Source organism: Apostichopus japonicus, chromosome 9 (genome assembly GCF_037975245.1).
Source record: "Apostichopus japonicus isolate 1M-3 chromosome 9, ASM3797524v1, whole genome shotgun sequence".
Taxonomy (NCBI): domain Eukaryota; kingdom Metazoa; phylum Echinodermata; class Holothuroidea; order Aspidochirotida; family Stichopodidae; genus Apostichopus; species Apostichopus japonicus.
Genome location: NC_092569.1, coordinates 16,730,903 through 16,749,560, shown reverse-complemented (window position 1 = coordinate 16,749,560; position 18,658 = coordinate 16,730,903). Strand labels below are relative to the sequence as shown.

At 36.0% G+C, this 18,658-nt stretch overlaps 1 protein-coding gene across 2 annotated transcripts; it reads right to left on the bottom strand.

The window, feature by feature from the left end:
• Positions 1-971: 971 nt before the first annotated feature.
• Positions 972-17,642, bottom strand: LOC139972986 (annexin A13-like). 2 transcript variants are annotated; one of them, XM_071979329.1, is made up of 12 exons: positions 17,493-17,642; positions 14,775-14,850; positions 13,179-13,294; positions 11,956-12,075; positions 10,894-10,962; positions 9,968-10,001; positions 9,487-9,566; positions 6,951-7,016; positions 5,966-6,073; positions 5,009-5,075; positions 4,708-4,820; positions 972-1,936 (listed from the first exon to the last, which is right to left on the bottom strand). In XM_071979329.1, exons 1-12 carry the CDS (start codon positions 17,625-17,627, stop codon positions 1,730-1,732), a joined length of 1,191 nt encoding a protein of 396 aa, XP_071835430.1. In that variant the 5' UTR covers positions 17,628-17,642; the 3' UTR covers positions 972-1,729. The 2 variants fall into 2 exon arrangements, with proteins under 2 accessions (XP_071835430.1, XP_071835431.1); XM_071979330.1 differs by lacking the exon at positions 17,493-17,642 and adding an exon at positions 17,063-17,178 and having other exon boundaries at positions 974-1,936.
• Between the last annotated feature and the right edge of the window lie 1,016 nt (positions 17,643-18,658).

The following is an 18,658-nucleotide window of genomic DNA, read 5'->3' as shown; positions in this document are numbered from 1 at the left end:
TACTCACACCTTCTATATGTTTATTATTATTATTATTATCTAAACATCATTCAATAATTACACTTCAAATGGCCTTACCATCTGTTGGTCAACTTGTATAAAAAAATGGAAGGGTATCGGGTGAATGGCTTCTTGACAGTGAATGGAAAGATTGAAACTGAAGTGAAATGGATATGAGTAGAGCTGACGTGTAGGTATCGCTTTAATTTATTTCCACAGCCAAAATGTGCTATAAGAAGATATATAGTGTACAAATAGTGACTTGGGCCACCTTCATAATTGCATAATCGGCTAATACACCTTCCTCCACCTCATTTACCATAAAACCCCTTCCTCCCCCTCCCCCAACCTCGCCCAAAACCATTTGTTCCTCCAATCTCCCCACCCTAAATATATATATATAAATGAAAACCGTAATGAGTTGGAAAATCAAGAACAGTGAAAAAAACTTCCAGCCTCCACCGGGATTCGAACCCCAGCCTCCCGCTTTGTATGCGGACACCCTAACCAACAAGGCTATGGACGCTGATTGTAAGTCCAGAGGTTCGAAACCGGTAAGGAAGGCCGTAATTCCACTGTGGGCGTTTGTCACCTGTATCGAACAATACTAGTTCTGTTTTTGGTGACATATTTTGCCCAAACATGATGCTAACCAACTCGAAAATCATTTGTGATTCCTAAAGCCGCATCTCGAAGGAGATACTTCGAACAGACTTCATGTTAATGAAATGGAGGTAAACGACCGAGGCAAATGAATATATATAAATGAAAATCGTAATGACTTGGAAAATCAAGAACAGTGAAAAAACTTCCAGCCTCCACTGGGATTCGAACCCGGGTATATATATATACATATATATATATATATATATATATATATATATATATATATATATATATATATATATATATATTTATATATATATATACATATATATATATATACATATATTTATACATATAGATATATATATATATATATATATATATATATATATATATATATATATATATATATATATATTCAGTTCTTCCTATTATTTGCTCTTTAATCCGCTTCCTGCATTGTCATGGTGTATTTGGTTCTAATTCCATCAATGCAACTTACACTTATCTAGCGTCATACTTTCATTGTGTTACATTTTGTACTTTTCATTCGACTGCCAAGTATTGCTGACGAAGGTCCCAGGGGGACCGAAAATTCCAATATATTTCCTAAAACATTACTCCATATTTGTCAATTATGATATCTCATTTCTATGATTTTGTCAACAAATTGGGCCAATTTACTTCCTTCTTCCCATATATTTTTCGTTCATGTCTCCGCAATATTCAATATTCTTTTTCAAGCAGGACTATATAGTTACTTTAACAGATTAACATTTTTCCTTTCAATTCTATATTCCATAACGTGCATTTAAATAACTTTCAGCAACAGTTTGTCTACTTTAAAATATGGTATGGTGCGCAAGACCTATGATATTTCCTTATGTGCAGATCAATCACAAATTAGAAACGCTTTTAATATAAAAAAGGTTGAATTTACAGAAGAAAGAATATATTGACAGTAGCAAATTGCCCTGGTAACATTCATTAAAAAAAAACAACTAATTATTGAACGTTTCTTTCACATCTTTAAAAAAAGAATTACTGCTACTATTTTTCGTATAAGTTTACGTATAATTTACGAAGTCTCTGTTGAACTTTTCTGCTGTTCCACTGGGATGTTTTACTGCTGTTCCACTGGGATGTTTTCCTCCCCCTGCGGCGAAGCCGAATCGACAGATCCTCGTTTCTCAATTGGTGGGACGGTTTCCTGCCCACAGAGTGCTAAGAGAGCTTTCTGGAAATCACCACTGGTATCTCCTCGAATAAAGTTCTGAAGGGAATCTTCATACTTGTTCAGAAACTCCTCTTCGATGTTCCCGAGGTCTTTCTAATGGTGAAATAAAGAAGACAGCCATTATTGTTTTTACAACTATTTTCGTATTTCATTGCAAATTAACGATTGGCTTCCTCAATCGTTGCCCTATGCAATATAACAGGAACTTTAATTTTTGTCATTTTACCTATTTAGCAAAATTTACAAAATAATAGTGAAACATAAATAACATACCTTTTCACAAAGTAACATACTTTGGTAAGTTATGACACCATGGGCGGAGAAACAGGGGGGTTGGTTTTTTTTAACCCCCCCCCCACTTTTTGAAGAGGGGGGTTGGCCCATACAATCAACCCCCCTAGTTTTTGCCAGTAATGTTCTGTTATAGCCTATGTTATGTGCTCCAAATGGCATAATAAATCAAATTATTAAATTTGAAATTGTTAAAGTCATTTCAACCTTTTACCTGGTAGGCTACATCAACAATTAACGACCGGAAATCGAGTTAGAAATGACCCACACATTATTTCTAGCCCCTTTCCCCCACCTTGCGCATTGGAACTTGTAGCTCATAGTGCTAACTTCACCCCACAAGAGACATACACAAAATAACGTTTTGTTGCTGTTGAATAGCTTTGGAACTGTATACACTTGCCAACTTCAACGAGGTGAAGGAAGGAAAAGAAAAAGAAGAAAGAGAGAAAAGGAGAAAAGGATGGAGTAGAAAATACGGCAAGAAAACGGGAAGAGAAAGAGGAACAGTGACAAATTACTCGAATTTGTAAAGCAAACAGCAGATATCACATCATATCAGTGAGCATGAAAATGGCGTTCCACGATAAACAGCCTCCAAACCATGGGCGCAGATCCTGGTGAGGACAGGGGGACGCGTCCCTACCAACTTTTTCAGTAGTGGGGACATGATATACCGTGTCCCCACCAATTTGTCTTGACCAATAGCTGCATTTCAAGTTCCCCTGTATTGAACGCAGTTTGATCCAGCATTGTACAAATGACATGCAGCAGTTCTCATTTTATTGTATTTTATCCACAGTTGTTAAATATAGGACGGAAATCGCATTTGCGGCAGTCTATATTTGTTTTCTGGGAGAGCACCCCAGACCCATCGTATATACAAAAGTCTACTTGGATTATTTGTCCCCTGATTTTCTTTCTGCAGACGCCCATGTATTTCTCCAAACTAAATTTCTAAGCCATGAGATCTAAAACTTAAGGAGGTTTAGGAGCATCATTAGGTCTGGGAAGTGTTATTTCCGGCGATCTGGGAGGTATATTTGCCCAAAAAACTCGTACGCTACGCGCGAACCCACGGTCGCGCTCCGCTTAGATAGTGTCATAGAACAGACACGCGTCCCCACCATTATCCAAGACTGATCTGCGCCCATGCTCAAAACTGTCGATATGTGTAGTGTTCGGTTTCGGAAATATCTGGTATATTTTTATTTCCTTCAACGAAATTTTTTAGTAGCCGTCTGAATTTTCGAAAATTCCCTAACCAACATTCTTCATCATACTTCTTCATACTCGTGCAATTTTGACCCGTCTGTTAGGGTTTGAAGGAGGTTTTTCTATATCGGTTGTCCATAGATGATACTTTGTGCAACATTATGGGTATGTTTTGAAGTGAATTTATTCAAGAAAATTGTGAATTTTCAAATTCTGAACAGTGGGGCTGACGGATATTGTGAGCCGCGATGAAGAATCACCTACAAAAGCAATGATCCACAGGATATGTGATGAAGTCGAACATGATGTGTGACTGGTGACAATCTTCAAAAAGGTTATAGATGAGAAAAAAAGTATTTGGAAAAAAACTTTGTTCTCAGGCAAAAGTGTACATATGGTTGTTCAGTTTCAACACCCGAGAAGTGCCATTTCCGGTGATCTGGGGGTACCAAAACCAGAAATTTGCTTGTACGCTGCGCGCCAACCAATGGTGGCGCTCCGCTTAGATAGTAATACGCGCCCCCCGGGTTAGAAAATCCTGCAAACGCCCCTGGTTAAATGCAGCTTTTCAAGGCCTGGGCAGTGCCATTTACTGCAATCTGGGAGGCAATACTTGCCAAAAAATTCTTGTGCACTTTGCGCCAACTTATGGTGGCGCTCCACTTAGATAGTGAGCCAGCACTTATTACTTTTTATTTCATCAATGGCCTGCAACCCCCCCCCCCCCCCCACACTTCTGACAAGAAATCTCCGCCACTGTATGACACTATATATTTGATGATAGTTTGGAAGGTATTATTTTGTTCCGTTATCATAATGATTTAATTTGTTTAGAGAATATCCTCATAAAATATATAAGACTGCTAAATAACAAATTTACCAAATAATAGATAAACCAGTATATACCATATGTAATTTTAAACATTATTCATTCGAAATGTTATGAAAAGAACAGACAAGGACATGACTTTTAGTATTTCTTTGGAAGAAACTTAATTGTTAATAACGCAACCATTTTCTCTTTACTGATGACATCATTGTCATCGCCATTGCGTACCCAGCTACCGTCAAATCAAACTAAAACGAACGAATCCAAACGAAATTATTCAAATCGAATCGAAACGGAACGAAACGAAACTATTCGAATCGAAACAGAAGGAACGAAACGAAACTATTCGAATCGAAACGAAACGAAACTATTCGAATCGAAACGGAAGGAACGAAACGAAACTATTCGAATCGAAACGGAACGAAACAACACCTTTCATCGATGAAACTGTTAAAGAGAATTCAATAAATTTTAATAATGGATAATTTGAAAGAAGAAGTTAAAGATGTGAAGTGCAAGCAGAAAATACCTCGCAATGAGCTAAGATCAAATATATTAATCTGTCGTCCTGGGTACCTAGTCCTTTCATTGATTGATAAAGGAGATCTGCCACATAGCGACGAGACCCATCAGCCGCATTTACTAAGAGTTGCAAAACCGAAAAAGAAGAATACAAAAGAAATAGGTAAATTCATTATTTAAAGCAGACATATAGGTGAGTTTTCACCGTTAGGATAAAAGATGCAACATTCAACCACATCAAGTCAAGCATTTTGAATTGTATTAAGAAGACAAAAGATAAAACAATCAATAGAAGGATGCTACCTTACCCATAACAACGAAACCATCTCTGTATTTTTCATTCGTTTCGGTTTTCGCTACCTCGAGTAAGGTTTTCTGCAAAAGCCAGAAAGGCAGATAAATGTACAGTATAAATATAAAAAACTAATTCATGAAAAATAAACAAACTACACGACAATGAAATCTTCATGATTCTATTTAAGTTGAAGTAATGTATCTCCTGTGAGGCCTTTCTTTCGACCAACGTTCAAACCATTTTTTTCTAACCAGATTTGTTTTTCTTGTTTACATCATTAAAATTAAATAATTTCGACTTTTAACTGACGAGGAGAACAACAAACTTTGCACTGATCTCAAAAATGTGTTCCTTATTTTTAGCAAATGTTTTCGCGTATGTTTGCTAAAATGATTTTGCTTAAATGTGTTCCTTATTTTTAGAAAATGTTTTAGCGTATGTTTGCTAAAATGTTTATGCTAAAATGATGATGCTAAAATGCTAAAATGATTATGCTGAAATTTGTTCCTAAGTTTTAGCAAATGTTTTAGCGTATGTTAGCTAAAATGATTATGCTAAAATGATGATGCTAAAATAATTATGCTAACATGTATGGAAAACATACATCGACTCAGTCAGTTCATTATTAGAGGCGGATTGGCCTACCACTTTATCAGTACGCCGCTAGGTTCAATGCGTTGAAACGGCCGTCAAAGTTGAAAAGTTGAGGCATGCCGAAGACGTCGATTCCCTCTTGGTTCACTGAGAAATCTCAGGAAACATGTTCGCTTGTCAAGAAATGTTCTAATTTCTTCAAAGACATTATATGCAATGCTGGTTAAAGAACCTCATCGCCCCCGCCGGCACCATCACTCATTCAATAGCCATTTATACGCACCAGTCCCCCTCCCCAGTACCCAGTCTCGTCCATGAGCCCTATTTGTCAATGTACTTACCGATCTAAAAGAAGTTTCGCGGTGCCGTTACTTACCGACTCATTAGCACGAATGACAGTAAACAAATAGAAGAGGTAAACGCTACTTGAGAGGAAGATTTTCATGAAAGCTGGATGATGCGGACTCCACTCGGCCGGAGAGAGCTGAGGTTGTAAAGGAAAGATACAATCAATCTCATGCCATACTTGGTAAACTGCCTTCAGGTTATAGGATTGTAAGATTTACTTAAATATTGTAGGTAATTTTCCATTTTCCGTATGCAGGAATATCTATTCACAAAACAAACTTGTACTAAAGACGCATGTTTTTTTTCCAAGTAGGTAAGGGAACAAGGCCCGGTATTCAAAAGTTTTTATTTTCATATGTCGCTTACGCACGGGCAGCGATACCGAGTGCCCGCCCCCCCTCCACCACCCCTCGGCCTATTCAATTTTCATTTCTTCCAATTTGTATTATGGAATTGAGAATATATTACTCTTTATCGCATTTTCCGAGGGCCGCCTTTTTTTTATTCCAAGCTCCATGGCTGTAGCCTTTCTTTGACCTTTCCCTTCAGAACTTTTCCCAGCTCCGTGATGTTCAGATATACATGGTACATATTCTTTTAGAATTTCAGTGTATTTTGCCCAGCACTTTGCGAACCATTCCAAATTCGTGTATTACAATGTTAAAGCTACAACCAGCATCTTTCTACGAGATACTTAAAATTCGATGAAAAGCTATTCACATAAAATATTGGATTTAATCATTATATTAAATATAATATAGTGTACTTAGCCCCTTGACATGCCTATTAAGATATAATTGTTGGCTCCAACGTGCAATTGTATCTGATAATTGTACCAGCCTTTTTTTCTCTAAAGTACGTTATTTTTCTACATTTTCTTGGTATGCATTTATTAACTGGCATATTATTTTCACCTAACGAATATACCTTTATAAAAAATAAGATCATAAAACAACAAGCTGGTCATTTGACAATTTTGCTAATCGCACAGACACAGAAAATATCTCAAATACCTTCGAAAGCAGTTGAGCATCACTCTGGATCTGACTAGGACTTGGTTCTTCAATGTTTCTTCCATTCTGAAAAACAAACCATGTCAACTATACTTAACGTATCAGTTTAATGTGTTAGGCTGTAGTTGTGCTTGTTATTTGCCAAAATACAAGACAAATATCAACTTTTATCAAGAGAAAAATATTAGCGTGCATTAGTCATTTTATGCTTTGACGAGAATATATTGGCACCAAAGGCTTGTCTGACAACACCATGGTGCAAATCAAGAAGGGGAGTGGAGTCAGGGAGATGCACATACCCATTCGTCAACCATAGATAAATATATTTAAAGTAGCTTATTTAACCACACTTGCCTTAAGACATCATTATAGACATAATGACTTAGAATCACTTAGCCTAAATATGCCTCAGAATAACTACAATGTAATATTGTTTTTCTTGCGTGGGGGGGGGGGGAGCCACATATCCCATAAATAATTGAGTCTAGGTAAGAGACCTCGGGGACACACACCGTCCATTTTCCGCTCCTGTATCAACGTTGCAACGTTTTAACGCTGAGATGACAACATCCACACAAAGCCTGCGCAGGGAAAACAACTATCACTCACAATTACCCATCAGTTAGCGTTGCACGCACCCTATACCGTCTAACAATATTAGCGTACACGCATAATTGCATACCGTCACAACGTGAAGCTCACATTCCATACTTTGCCATATGTTAATTGAATTTACCATTAAAACGAAATAAAGCCGCACCTTCTACAGTCTGTCCTGGCTTTGATTATTATCAACAACGTAAAACAAATGCCGGTATAATATAAGTACAATGTCATGTTACATCGGTATATGTTCGCCTTGGATACATTAGACAGTGCATACACTGCTACATTGTAAAACTGTATTTGTTCCGTAGATTTTTTTCAATAGTTCGAACAGAACTGAAACCTTTTGACTTTGATGAAGCATTAATACTAGTACTAAGCCCATATCTTCATTTATGGAGAGACAACAACAATTGTAGTGTCTTATACAGCCTGTCGTGGCTTTGGTTATTATCAACAAGCTAAACTAAATGCCGGTATGATATGAGTACAATGTCATGTTACATCGGTATCAGCTCGCCTTCGATACATTAGACAGTGCATACACTGCTACTTTGTATTTGTTCCGTAGATTTTTTTCAATAGTTCGAACAGAACTGAAACTTTTTGACTTTGATGAAGCATTAATACTAATACTAAGCCCATATCTTCATTTATGGTGAGACAACAACAATTGTAGTGTCTTATACATATCAGCCTGTCGTGGCTTTGGTTATTATCAACAAGGTAAACTAAATGCCGGTATGATATGAGTACAATGTCATGTTACATCGGTATAAGTTCGCATTCGATACATTAGACAGTGCATACACTGCTACATTGTATTTGTTCCGTAGATTTTTCAATTGTTCGAACAGAACTGAAACTGTTTGACTTTGATGAAGCATTAATACTAATAATAAGCCCATATCTTCATATATCGATATACAACAACAGTTGCAGTGTCTTATACAGCCTGCCGTGGCTTTGATCATTATCAACATGGTAAAACAAATGCCGGTATAATATAAGTACAATGTCATGTTACATCGGTATATGTTCGCCTTGGATACATTAGACAGTGTATACACTGCTACATTGTAAAACTGTATTTGTTCCGTAGATTTTTTTCAATAGTTCGAACAAAAATGAATCTGATTGACTTTGATGAAGCATTAATACTAATACTATGCCCATGTCTTCATATATGGAAATACAACAACAGTTGCAGTGTCTCTTACAGCCTGCCGTGGCTTTGATTATTATCAACATGATAAAACAAATGCCGGTATAATATGAGTACAATGTCATGTTACATCGGAATATGTTCGCCTTGGATACATTATACAGTGCATACACTGCTACATTGTAAAACTGTATTCGTTCCTGAGATTTTTCCATTAGTTCATACAGAAATGAAACTGTTTAAATTTGATGAAGCATAAATACTAATACCAAGCCCATGTCTTCATATATGGAAATATTAAAACAGTTGCAGTGTTTATGTTTGTGACGTGAAATGTCATTTTACTGCAGACTTTGTCATAAATTATCTTCAAACTTTCAAGGAAACAGTTATGAGGACGAGAATGGTCCCTACATATAGTTAGGAGTCAAGTTATTCATGAAGCATTGGGGAAAATCTAATTCTTCGATAACAGTATTCTTTATAGGGCCAAACGGCGAGATGACGCTCAACATCAAACGTAACTTAATGCCAGAATGATAGTATACATATGTTGCATTAGTCTTAATTGGTCCTAAATTCTTTCTATGTAATTTAGAGAATATATAGATGCTGAATTAGTCTAAATTGTTTCTGTGTAATTAAGATAGTATACATATGTTGCATTAGTCTAAAATGGTTGAAGGTAATTTACAGAGTATATATATATATATATTTATTTATGTTGCATTAATTGTTTCTATGTAATTTACAGAGTATAGATACCTGGAGAATGTGCTTCAGCGTATCCTTAAAATCACCGTCAACTTTCTCATCAATATCTTCAATCAGGTTTACCTGAAATGCTTGAGAACAAAATCAGAGAAAAACGAAAAAAAATCAATAGTTAATATGAGAAACTTTTCAACGTAAATATAAAACATCATCAGGTGTTTGTTTCTTCTTCAAATATATCATAATTGACAAAAAAGTGTATCCGTATCGGTATCAAAATATATCAAATTTGATAGTTTAAATTACATTTCAAAGTATCAAACATATATCATTCATATTGGTTTCAGTAATCCACTCCTGGTTTAGCATATCGAAAACTGGCTTTGTTTTAGAAATCACTAACAATTTTGTTCATTTTATTTTTTTATATATATACTCAATTTTTCTTTGTAACAAGTGAAACATTGAAATTGTACATTTTTTAAACTAAATCAAATTATAAAAATATTGGAATTATATAAAAAAAACTTACCGTCTGCATAGGCAATTACCAACGTGTTTATTTCCTGTGTACAGAAGAGATTCGGACATGTATCATAACTAATATAAGTATAGGTTCTTTCCAAACAAGACAACAACACAGGCTGTAGAATGCGTCGTGAAAATTTCAAATTTTATAACACAAAAGATGAAATGACATACAATTAGATAATCTATTGAAAATAATTCAGAAGGCGGAATATTTCAATATTTAGTAGAATTTGGAAATATATTTTATTGGTTTGTGATTATATTGGTTGTTCTGGAAGAGAATGACTTTACACTTTCTTCCTCTATGTATCAGTTTACTTAAATCTACATGGACTGAAACTCCATGTATTCGTTTAAATTTCATTTATGTTATATTGTCACAAGGACATCATTGCGACAAGAAATATAATATATATATTTTTTGTCGCAATGATGTCATGATGAAATATGACTATAATACGATCAAATTACTTTTATTCAGAGATTCTGTATGAACTATATCTCTAGAAGAGAAAATAATGTTTTTTTTCTTTATTAAACCTTAAAATGATAAATCTGTGAGTAAAGAAATTCAAAAGATAAATTTTAAAGTTAATCCAATTGATAAAAGTTTCAGGGAATCCACCTAAAAGGCTGGAAATGGTAACATGAGTAACAAGTCAAAATGTTTATAATTTCGAGTTTTACCCAAATATAGGAACCAAATGTTCATCTATGACAACACAGCAGATTTTTAGACATCTCGATGCATCAGTTCGCCAGGGATCCTAAAAATATATTCATCTTTCATCCATTTAAAAGTGAACTTCCCCTCTTTTCACGAAAATGTGAAATCCAAATACTGCAGGTAACGTTTACTGTGGGTTATACACTAAGGTACACACGGAATCGTCGAGCACATGCATAATCCAGCCAAAGTATACATACCGCTGGGGTAAGAGGGTAAATAATTTCCAAGACTGCTACATCCGTACTGAGGCTTCCAGGCAAATTAACCTGTAAAATATATATTTATTTTAGTTATAACATTTCTTTAACTTTTCGATACTTTTTGGAGAGAGAGAGAGAGGGGGGGGGGGGGAGTTAAAAATAAATTTTCTTCAGGCAATTGTAGGTAACTTTAGGTAACGTCTACATGACTACATGAAACTAAAACATATATTTTGGTGTTCAAGTTTATAGGCTTAAGTGTATGCTGATTTCTTTGTTACCAACTATATACTGTAATAATAGAAAGGGGAAATTGACCGCTTTTAGCATCAGTGCCACAGTTGACACACATTATCCTACATAACATGAAACACCAACTGTGCTGTCTGTACCGTCACGGTGTTGTTTGGATTTGTTTTGTTTTGGACCATGTTTATTTACCGTTTTAGTACCATGCATGACACGGTCTATGAACGTATTTAATGGTGGCATACTCCTATAAGAGTCTATATCCATCCGCTCAATTGTTCTCCTTTAGGAAAAGTGCCAAAATGCAGCAGAAGGACATTTGAACTGTTATCAATCATGATCTAGTTTTTGTGGATTGCATGTTGAAGAGCATGAATGGAAGTAATTGTTGTGAAACAATTGGGTCAATTGTGGCAATTTTAGACCCCTTAAGGCCTCCCAGGAGCAGCGTACGAAGAGTGAAGAGGTTTGTTTACAAGTGACGAAAACTTCCGGCTCGGATAGCAAAAAATCTACATAGTCATGGTACGGAAAGTTGATAGTGCCATGAAAGGCCAACTTGTCAGCTATCCGGTGATGGGTATAGCATTTAGCTAGTAAGAACTTCTATCTAGACTTAGAGACCACATCACTTTTGTGATTCAGTGTGTAAGTCAATGGTAGCATTTAGCTAGTGAGAACCTTTATCTAGACTTACAAGACCACATTACTTTTGTAATTTAGTGTGAAAGTCAATGGGGTATTTAATGGGCGTATGCTACCTTACACGTAGAAGGGAAAGAAAGAAGTGAAATGACTTAATCGTTTTACCTTTGTGTGGATGAGTTTTTTTATTCTCTTCGCTCGGAGTTGATCAGGCTTATCAAGCATACTTTCCATAATTTGCAAGTAGTTACCACTCAGTTCTGAATGTAGCTCGTCTACCAAGCACTAAATACATAACAAAATCATAACAGTAATTGCGTGATATTATATTAATATGCGAGTAGGCGACTTCAAACATTGCGTGACGGTACTAAAAGGATCACATTCCACTTAATTTTACATTTGATTTGTCAGAAAATAAAACTGAAACTTAACTCTAACACTGACAGTCTCATTTACATCCAGATCGAAGCTACACGTCAATCGATCTAATTGTATACGCAAATGTATTGTCTTTTATTGATAATATATGTTTCATATTAATTCTTATGTTAATATAATATTTATCATTGTAATTGCAGTAATTTATAACTGTTAATAATTAATAATTGAACTACATGATATTGATTATTTTATAAGTTTATCTTATATTAATAACTCAAAGTCAAAAAATAATAAATCTTACTAATTTTAAAGGTGTTATGTTGAGGGTATTTTTTGTCACTTTTAATGGCTTCGTATAGAATTTGTTGTTGTTTCTTTTTCGTTAAATGCTGATCTTATAGACTGTGGATTATCTTTCTAGTCCCTTTTAAGTAATCAACCAGAGATGACTAATAGAATATTATCTCAAAATAAGTGTTATGATAGAACAACCGATTCACACATAGATTACAGTAACTACTGTAAATCTAACGTTTTGTTCCACAGTGAATACTGTATCGTGCTGACAAGTCTAATAAATCGGTAGCATGTGCTATTATGTTTACAGTAAGAACTGAGGATATTTGTAATTCCAACAAATCCCAAACAACTGGATTGTTGGAATTACACATATCCTCAGTTCTTACTGTAATCCTAATAGCACATGCTACCGAATTATAGCAATTTTACTGTGGTACAAAACTGTAAGATTTACCGTAGTAACTGTGTGTATAGGGTGCATAGAAATACAATATGGTTTATCAAATAATGGAAATTATCATTGATTGTATATTATATATCCTTCATACTTTTAATGTATACCCGAAGTGTTGCTATCACTTTTTATACAAAGTGTTACTACTTCAAAAAATGTAGACATATGCGTAACATAATAAAACGTATTTTTGAATGTCCACATAAAGTTACCAAATTATCACGTGGCATTTGACTTATATATATCTTACCTTCTGGTATGTTTCATTGTAAATGTCCTGAATTTTTCGTCTCTGATCACATGATCTCCCAGTAAATATCGATATGATGACGTCATCCTTTGTTCCAACACGAAAAACAGAGATACCTGGGAATCATGATTAAAAAATCAATTACAGCGTGTGAAACAAAATAAGCTAATCAAGATTAAAGACCAAGCAAAGAAACCAAAATAACACTAAAAGAGAATAAAAAAACAAATAAAAAAAAACAATTTACCGGATGTAAGTCCTTTATAACCGGATGTCATAAATATAGGAAGGGTTGTCTTGGACGTGCCTTAGCTTTCCTGATTCCCCCCACTCCCAAGCCCCCCCCCCCCTCCCTATTGCTGCCTCCCCGTTATACCTTCCCTGTCGAATTCCCCCGATCAAGTAATGAGATACATTAGAAATAGTAATTGCAACAAGAAACCAATACCGAAGTAATTACACACGTTTTAAATGTATACGATCATAAATCCATAATGTGAAAGCAAAGTTAACAACACACAGACAGTAAAATGAAAAGATCTAACTCCATAGTCAATCAGTATAGAATGTACCATGTCCATACCCATGTTATTAAACTGCAACCCTTTGTACGGATAGACACGTAATGTGTTAGTGTCTAATAATCTCGAGATTAATTAATCCTAGTGTATTTTCAAGAATGGTACTTTACGTCATCTAAGTTCGAGATTGTTAGGAATGCAGTGTTTATATGTTCTTAAATGAAAATGTGAATTCAACAGACCACCTGGTGTAACAGCGCACGGTTGGACCATGCCTGAATAGAAGGGGGTCAGGAGTGGAGGGGGAAGGAGGAGGCAGCCACGGGGTCCGGAGGCCCGGAGAAATAAAGGATACAGAATAATGTATTCTCTTTTTAATAATAATATACTTGAGGCCAGTGGCGTAGGAAGGTACTTTTGAGTGGGGGGGGGGCTGAAGACTGATGGCCGGCCTGGGGGAGGGGTCTAAGGGGAGGGGGTTTCCCCCTCCCCTTTGGAATTTTTTTGCATTTCCAGGTGGCCTCAGATGCAATTTGGTGCAATATAGCACACTTCAACCCACCCCACTCCATTTTGTATATAATTTTGCATTTTCACCTGGCCTTAGATGCAATTTGGTGCTCCAAATGAGATTTTGTTCTCATTTGGAAATAAAAAGGAGTTTTCTGACTTGCGAAGCGGGGGGGGGGCGGAATGATACTTCCGCCCCTCCATATTTTTCACTGGGGGGGCTGGCGCCCCCCAGCCCCCCGGTTCCTACGCCCTTGCTTGAGGCAAATAATATTGCAGTAATGAGAAATTCTTCGTAAGCACATCAATGTTTCATAGGTTTATGAAATGACTTCTAGAAAAGAATGACATCATTGCATCCCTCAACATGTAAGGTTATCTAACACTGCTTGTACTATCGATGTTGTCATATATATACAGGATACAACATACCCTGACAACATACAACATACCACATATGGGGGCAATTTTATAGCTGTAATTAGTATTATAAAACATGTGTAAACTTGTGTAATTTTAATATGTTTTGCATGATATTCTTTAATGTCATTTTCTTTAAACTCACCAAAACCCTTGAAGGCATCGCTCAAGGCATCCGCGTCTTTAGCTGGGTCAAACTCGTCGGCCGGAAAGACCGTTGGCTTGCGAAGAGGAAAACAATTAATAAATATATATATATATATATATATATATATATATATATATATATATATATATATATGATACCGGTACCAAACCATCGACAGTTCAAGTGTACACTCTGTCTCATAAATCTCAATACAGTTGATCTCGATGGCATCGCGGTAAAGTTTCTGCATCCAACAAAATCAGGCATTGTTTATTTACTGTACAAACTTGTGATATTCATATTGTTACTTGCTACAACTGGAGCCAAAACAAACTTTCTCATCGTTTATCAATCTGAGAATCTCTCTCTCTCTCTCTATAGAAGGATGGTAAGCATAGTTTCATTGAAAACAGAGCAGCTATTTGGTTTACACCTGGTGTACGGAGAGCCAAACGTTCCATAAAGAGAGTGAAGTGTCCAAGTTAATATATATATCGATATCAACATGTAACAATTCTACATGAACATTTCGAAACAAAATACAATATGTCATTACGTCCATCAACAGGACAAATTCAACATTAGCATGACATGTTCATAAGGAATTGTAACATGTTGATTTCGAATGGACATTTATGGAACGTTTGGCTCTCCGTACGCGCCAATGTTCCAAAATTATAGCATGATGTCAAATTTGTATCTAACAAGCAGTGTTTACATGACCAATGTAGTAGGGTCATGCTGTTACAAGTTTTTACAATAATGGAACGTTTGGCTCTCCGTACAGGTTTGTTACCAGATGCTTACAGCCACATATGACCAGGTTGGAGTGGGAGTTGTAAATGACTTTCACACAACCTCACACAAGAGAGTTCCCAAATAGTTATTACCACAATAGCGGGCCTACACCTAAGGAGGAAGCCCCCCCCCCCCCCATAGACACCACCCCCTTACATGAGGAGTCTTAATCAACGACACCAGGCACCATATCCGCCGCTGGCTTTATAACAATATTTCTATTAATACATATACAGTTCTGATCGGAAAATCACGTTTGAGCTGTGGTTGGAATTTTACTTTGAATTTCTCTGACCCATAGTACTAAACTTCAACATGGCTAGATACTCCTCAATATTAATATCACAATAAAGCATTTAGCTTATTGCGACTGGCTGACTGATCCCAAGAATAAAGTTACTAACCGTTTTTGATGTTATGATTTTTGTTCAGCGATTGCAAACCTATCAACCTATTTCCCTATACTTTCATTATTGTGGATGCAATCCCTGTGAAACAAAGCACCAGTGTTTCCGTGTACCGTACACATATCTGTTTCTTTATCCGTGAATATACATGGTACCATCAGATTGGAGGACGTTTGTAATACAATATTACGTAGTATACATTGAACGTTACAATTTGATGAAATTAAAACACAATTCCCAAGTAGACTTCCGTGTACTAAACATGAGTAATACGTAACAGAGATCTAGAAAGTTGAAATCAACATCCTAGCTTGAAACTTTGTGAATACTGTGCCATGATAAGCAAAGGATCTCTGAAACAAATATTCAAATTCTTCTCTAATTTTAGTGGGATTACTGCTTGGCTCAAATCCAAGAACCACAATGAAAACATCACACATTATCAAATAGCTGTCAACAACAAGACGGTAACGTTGCTATATTATGTATTACAATTAGATTCGTTCATCAAAAATAAAGAGAGAAAATGCGACGATCTAATCTAAGCGAGATAATATTACAATGTAAATTATGAACAATTTTAAGCCCAACAACTCTGATTTGTTACGTTCGGTTATACGGATGACGTAGAAGGGCGTGCACATCAGGCACAATTTTAAAAATAAAACATTTAACATATTTTATCAGCAGAATAAAGGCAATAATCTTAACTAAAGTATTAATACAATCATGGAAATGAACATTTGACTCGATTTTAAGCAATTGCAGATTTGATAAATAAATCATTTACAGCAGAATTCCCTCACTTTCATTACAGTTGTCTATCATTTGTACACGAACGTTTGTTCTAGAGGATCCGCTTATTTGGCAGAAAAGCTTCGCTTTTTAAATCATATACCCTATATACTGGGTAACAATTATGTGTACTTTATAATCTGTATCAGGATAACCAGAAAACCCGTTGCCGCAATTTAAAAAAGTGTTAACACTTAAGCAACCAACCTAAACTATAGTAACCAATTGTAAAACACGTACGCGTGTTGTCGTAATTGCAACGAAACAATTAAACGTCGCACCTACCTTGTTTTCAGTTTGTGCCATCTTGTTTCAGTAATGGCAGAAGCCAAGCCCAGCGACGAGTAATATTGTTTTTGCATACATAAAATCCGATGGTGTCATAATATCGTCACAGATATGCTGGTAACAATTTAAACGGTAATACTGCACGTATATATAAAGGGGTATCATATACTTGTGTATAGTAATTCATATAGTGATATCTGAAAAAAAAAATTACTGGCTTAAATATTATATGTTATAGACAAGTGACCGGGATAACTGTTATCAAGTACACACTTTGTATACCACCATTTCGTACATGATATAAAGAAATATATACATGCAATGCCATAACGGGGATTTATCTGCATGGTTAATAAGTATAACCCATGTGGGACCCATATAGTTTTCGTCGGTTAAATTGGGCCAGAGGCTGAATACCATGGCCTACCAGATCGGAAACGGTGGGTCGCCGCTGAATCCGAGGAGCGGGAGGCGCAGCCAATTTGAGGTGCCAATTGAGGCGACTGGTTTCTCCTGGTCGAGAAGAAAGACATAGTTTCGTCAGAGGCGCAAAATGCGTCATTTTATTATTATTTTTTTTTTATGCCTCATATATTGTGCAACGGTAGAACCTATTTCATGATTATTTGTGGGTAACTTTGGTAATATCTAAGTGGGAAAACTCTTGGCGAAGCCTATCTAATAATGTTACTATCATACATCAAATGGCAATATATTCATATAAGGAGTCCGGTGGACTCTAATATACTGTAACGTTGACCAGTGTCCCCGAAGTCCAGCTGCTTGAACTAATAAAAATCTTCAACACATATCAAGACAAAAATCGGAGAAGAGGTTGATGACTGGTTGATCGCTTATTTATTGATTTATTACGTTGATCTTTGATTCACTGGCACATGAATTTACCACAGATTATGGCATTGACAGACTTTACAGATAAGCAGTTAATAGAAATGGTACAGGATAACAGGAACTGTCTGTACACTTAAGCAGTAACACCGTTACGCACTTAGGAAGTTGCGCAGTTAGGTAGTTACACAGTTACGCAACTACGCACTTACGCATTTACGCACTTACGCAGTTACGCACTTACGCAGTTACGCAGTTACACTAACTCGTGGAGACATACAAGATATTTTATTGGGACTTACTCAACAACAGGCTTAAAGACTTAACCAGTTTATATTACTAAATAAAATATCTCTTTTCGAGATCACAACCGAACCAGTACGTGGGTAAAAGTATTTACAAATGAAGGATAATACTAGCGTTTGTTGACTCTAGTCGTTCTCACTACTTGCTTTGCTTAAGAAAACACAAAAGATATAAATAAAACAAACGCCCACATGAAACACACGGTATAGCGTTTGTGAGCCTCCTAATGAAGTCGAAATTACAATTATCGAACCCCCTATAGAATGTGACAACAAATATGACGTCCTAAAAATACACCCTAGTTTCTTGCTACTTCAATGCACTTAGCGCAACGATAATTTTCTTACAATTCCCTAGGTGTACGAAAAAAAATAACCCCCGTCACCCCAATGATTCCCGATTTAATCTTTCCTAAGACAAACAATTAAACCTAGAAGT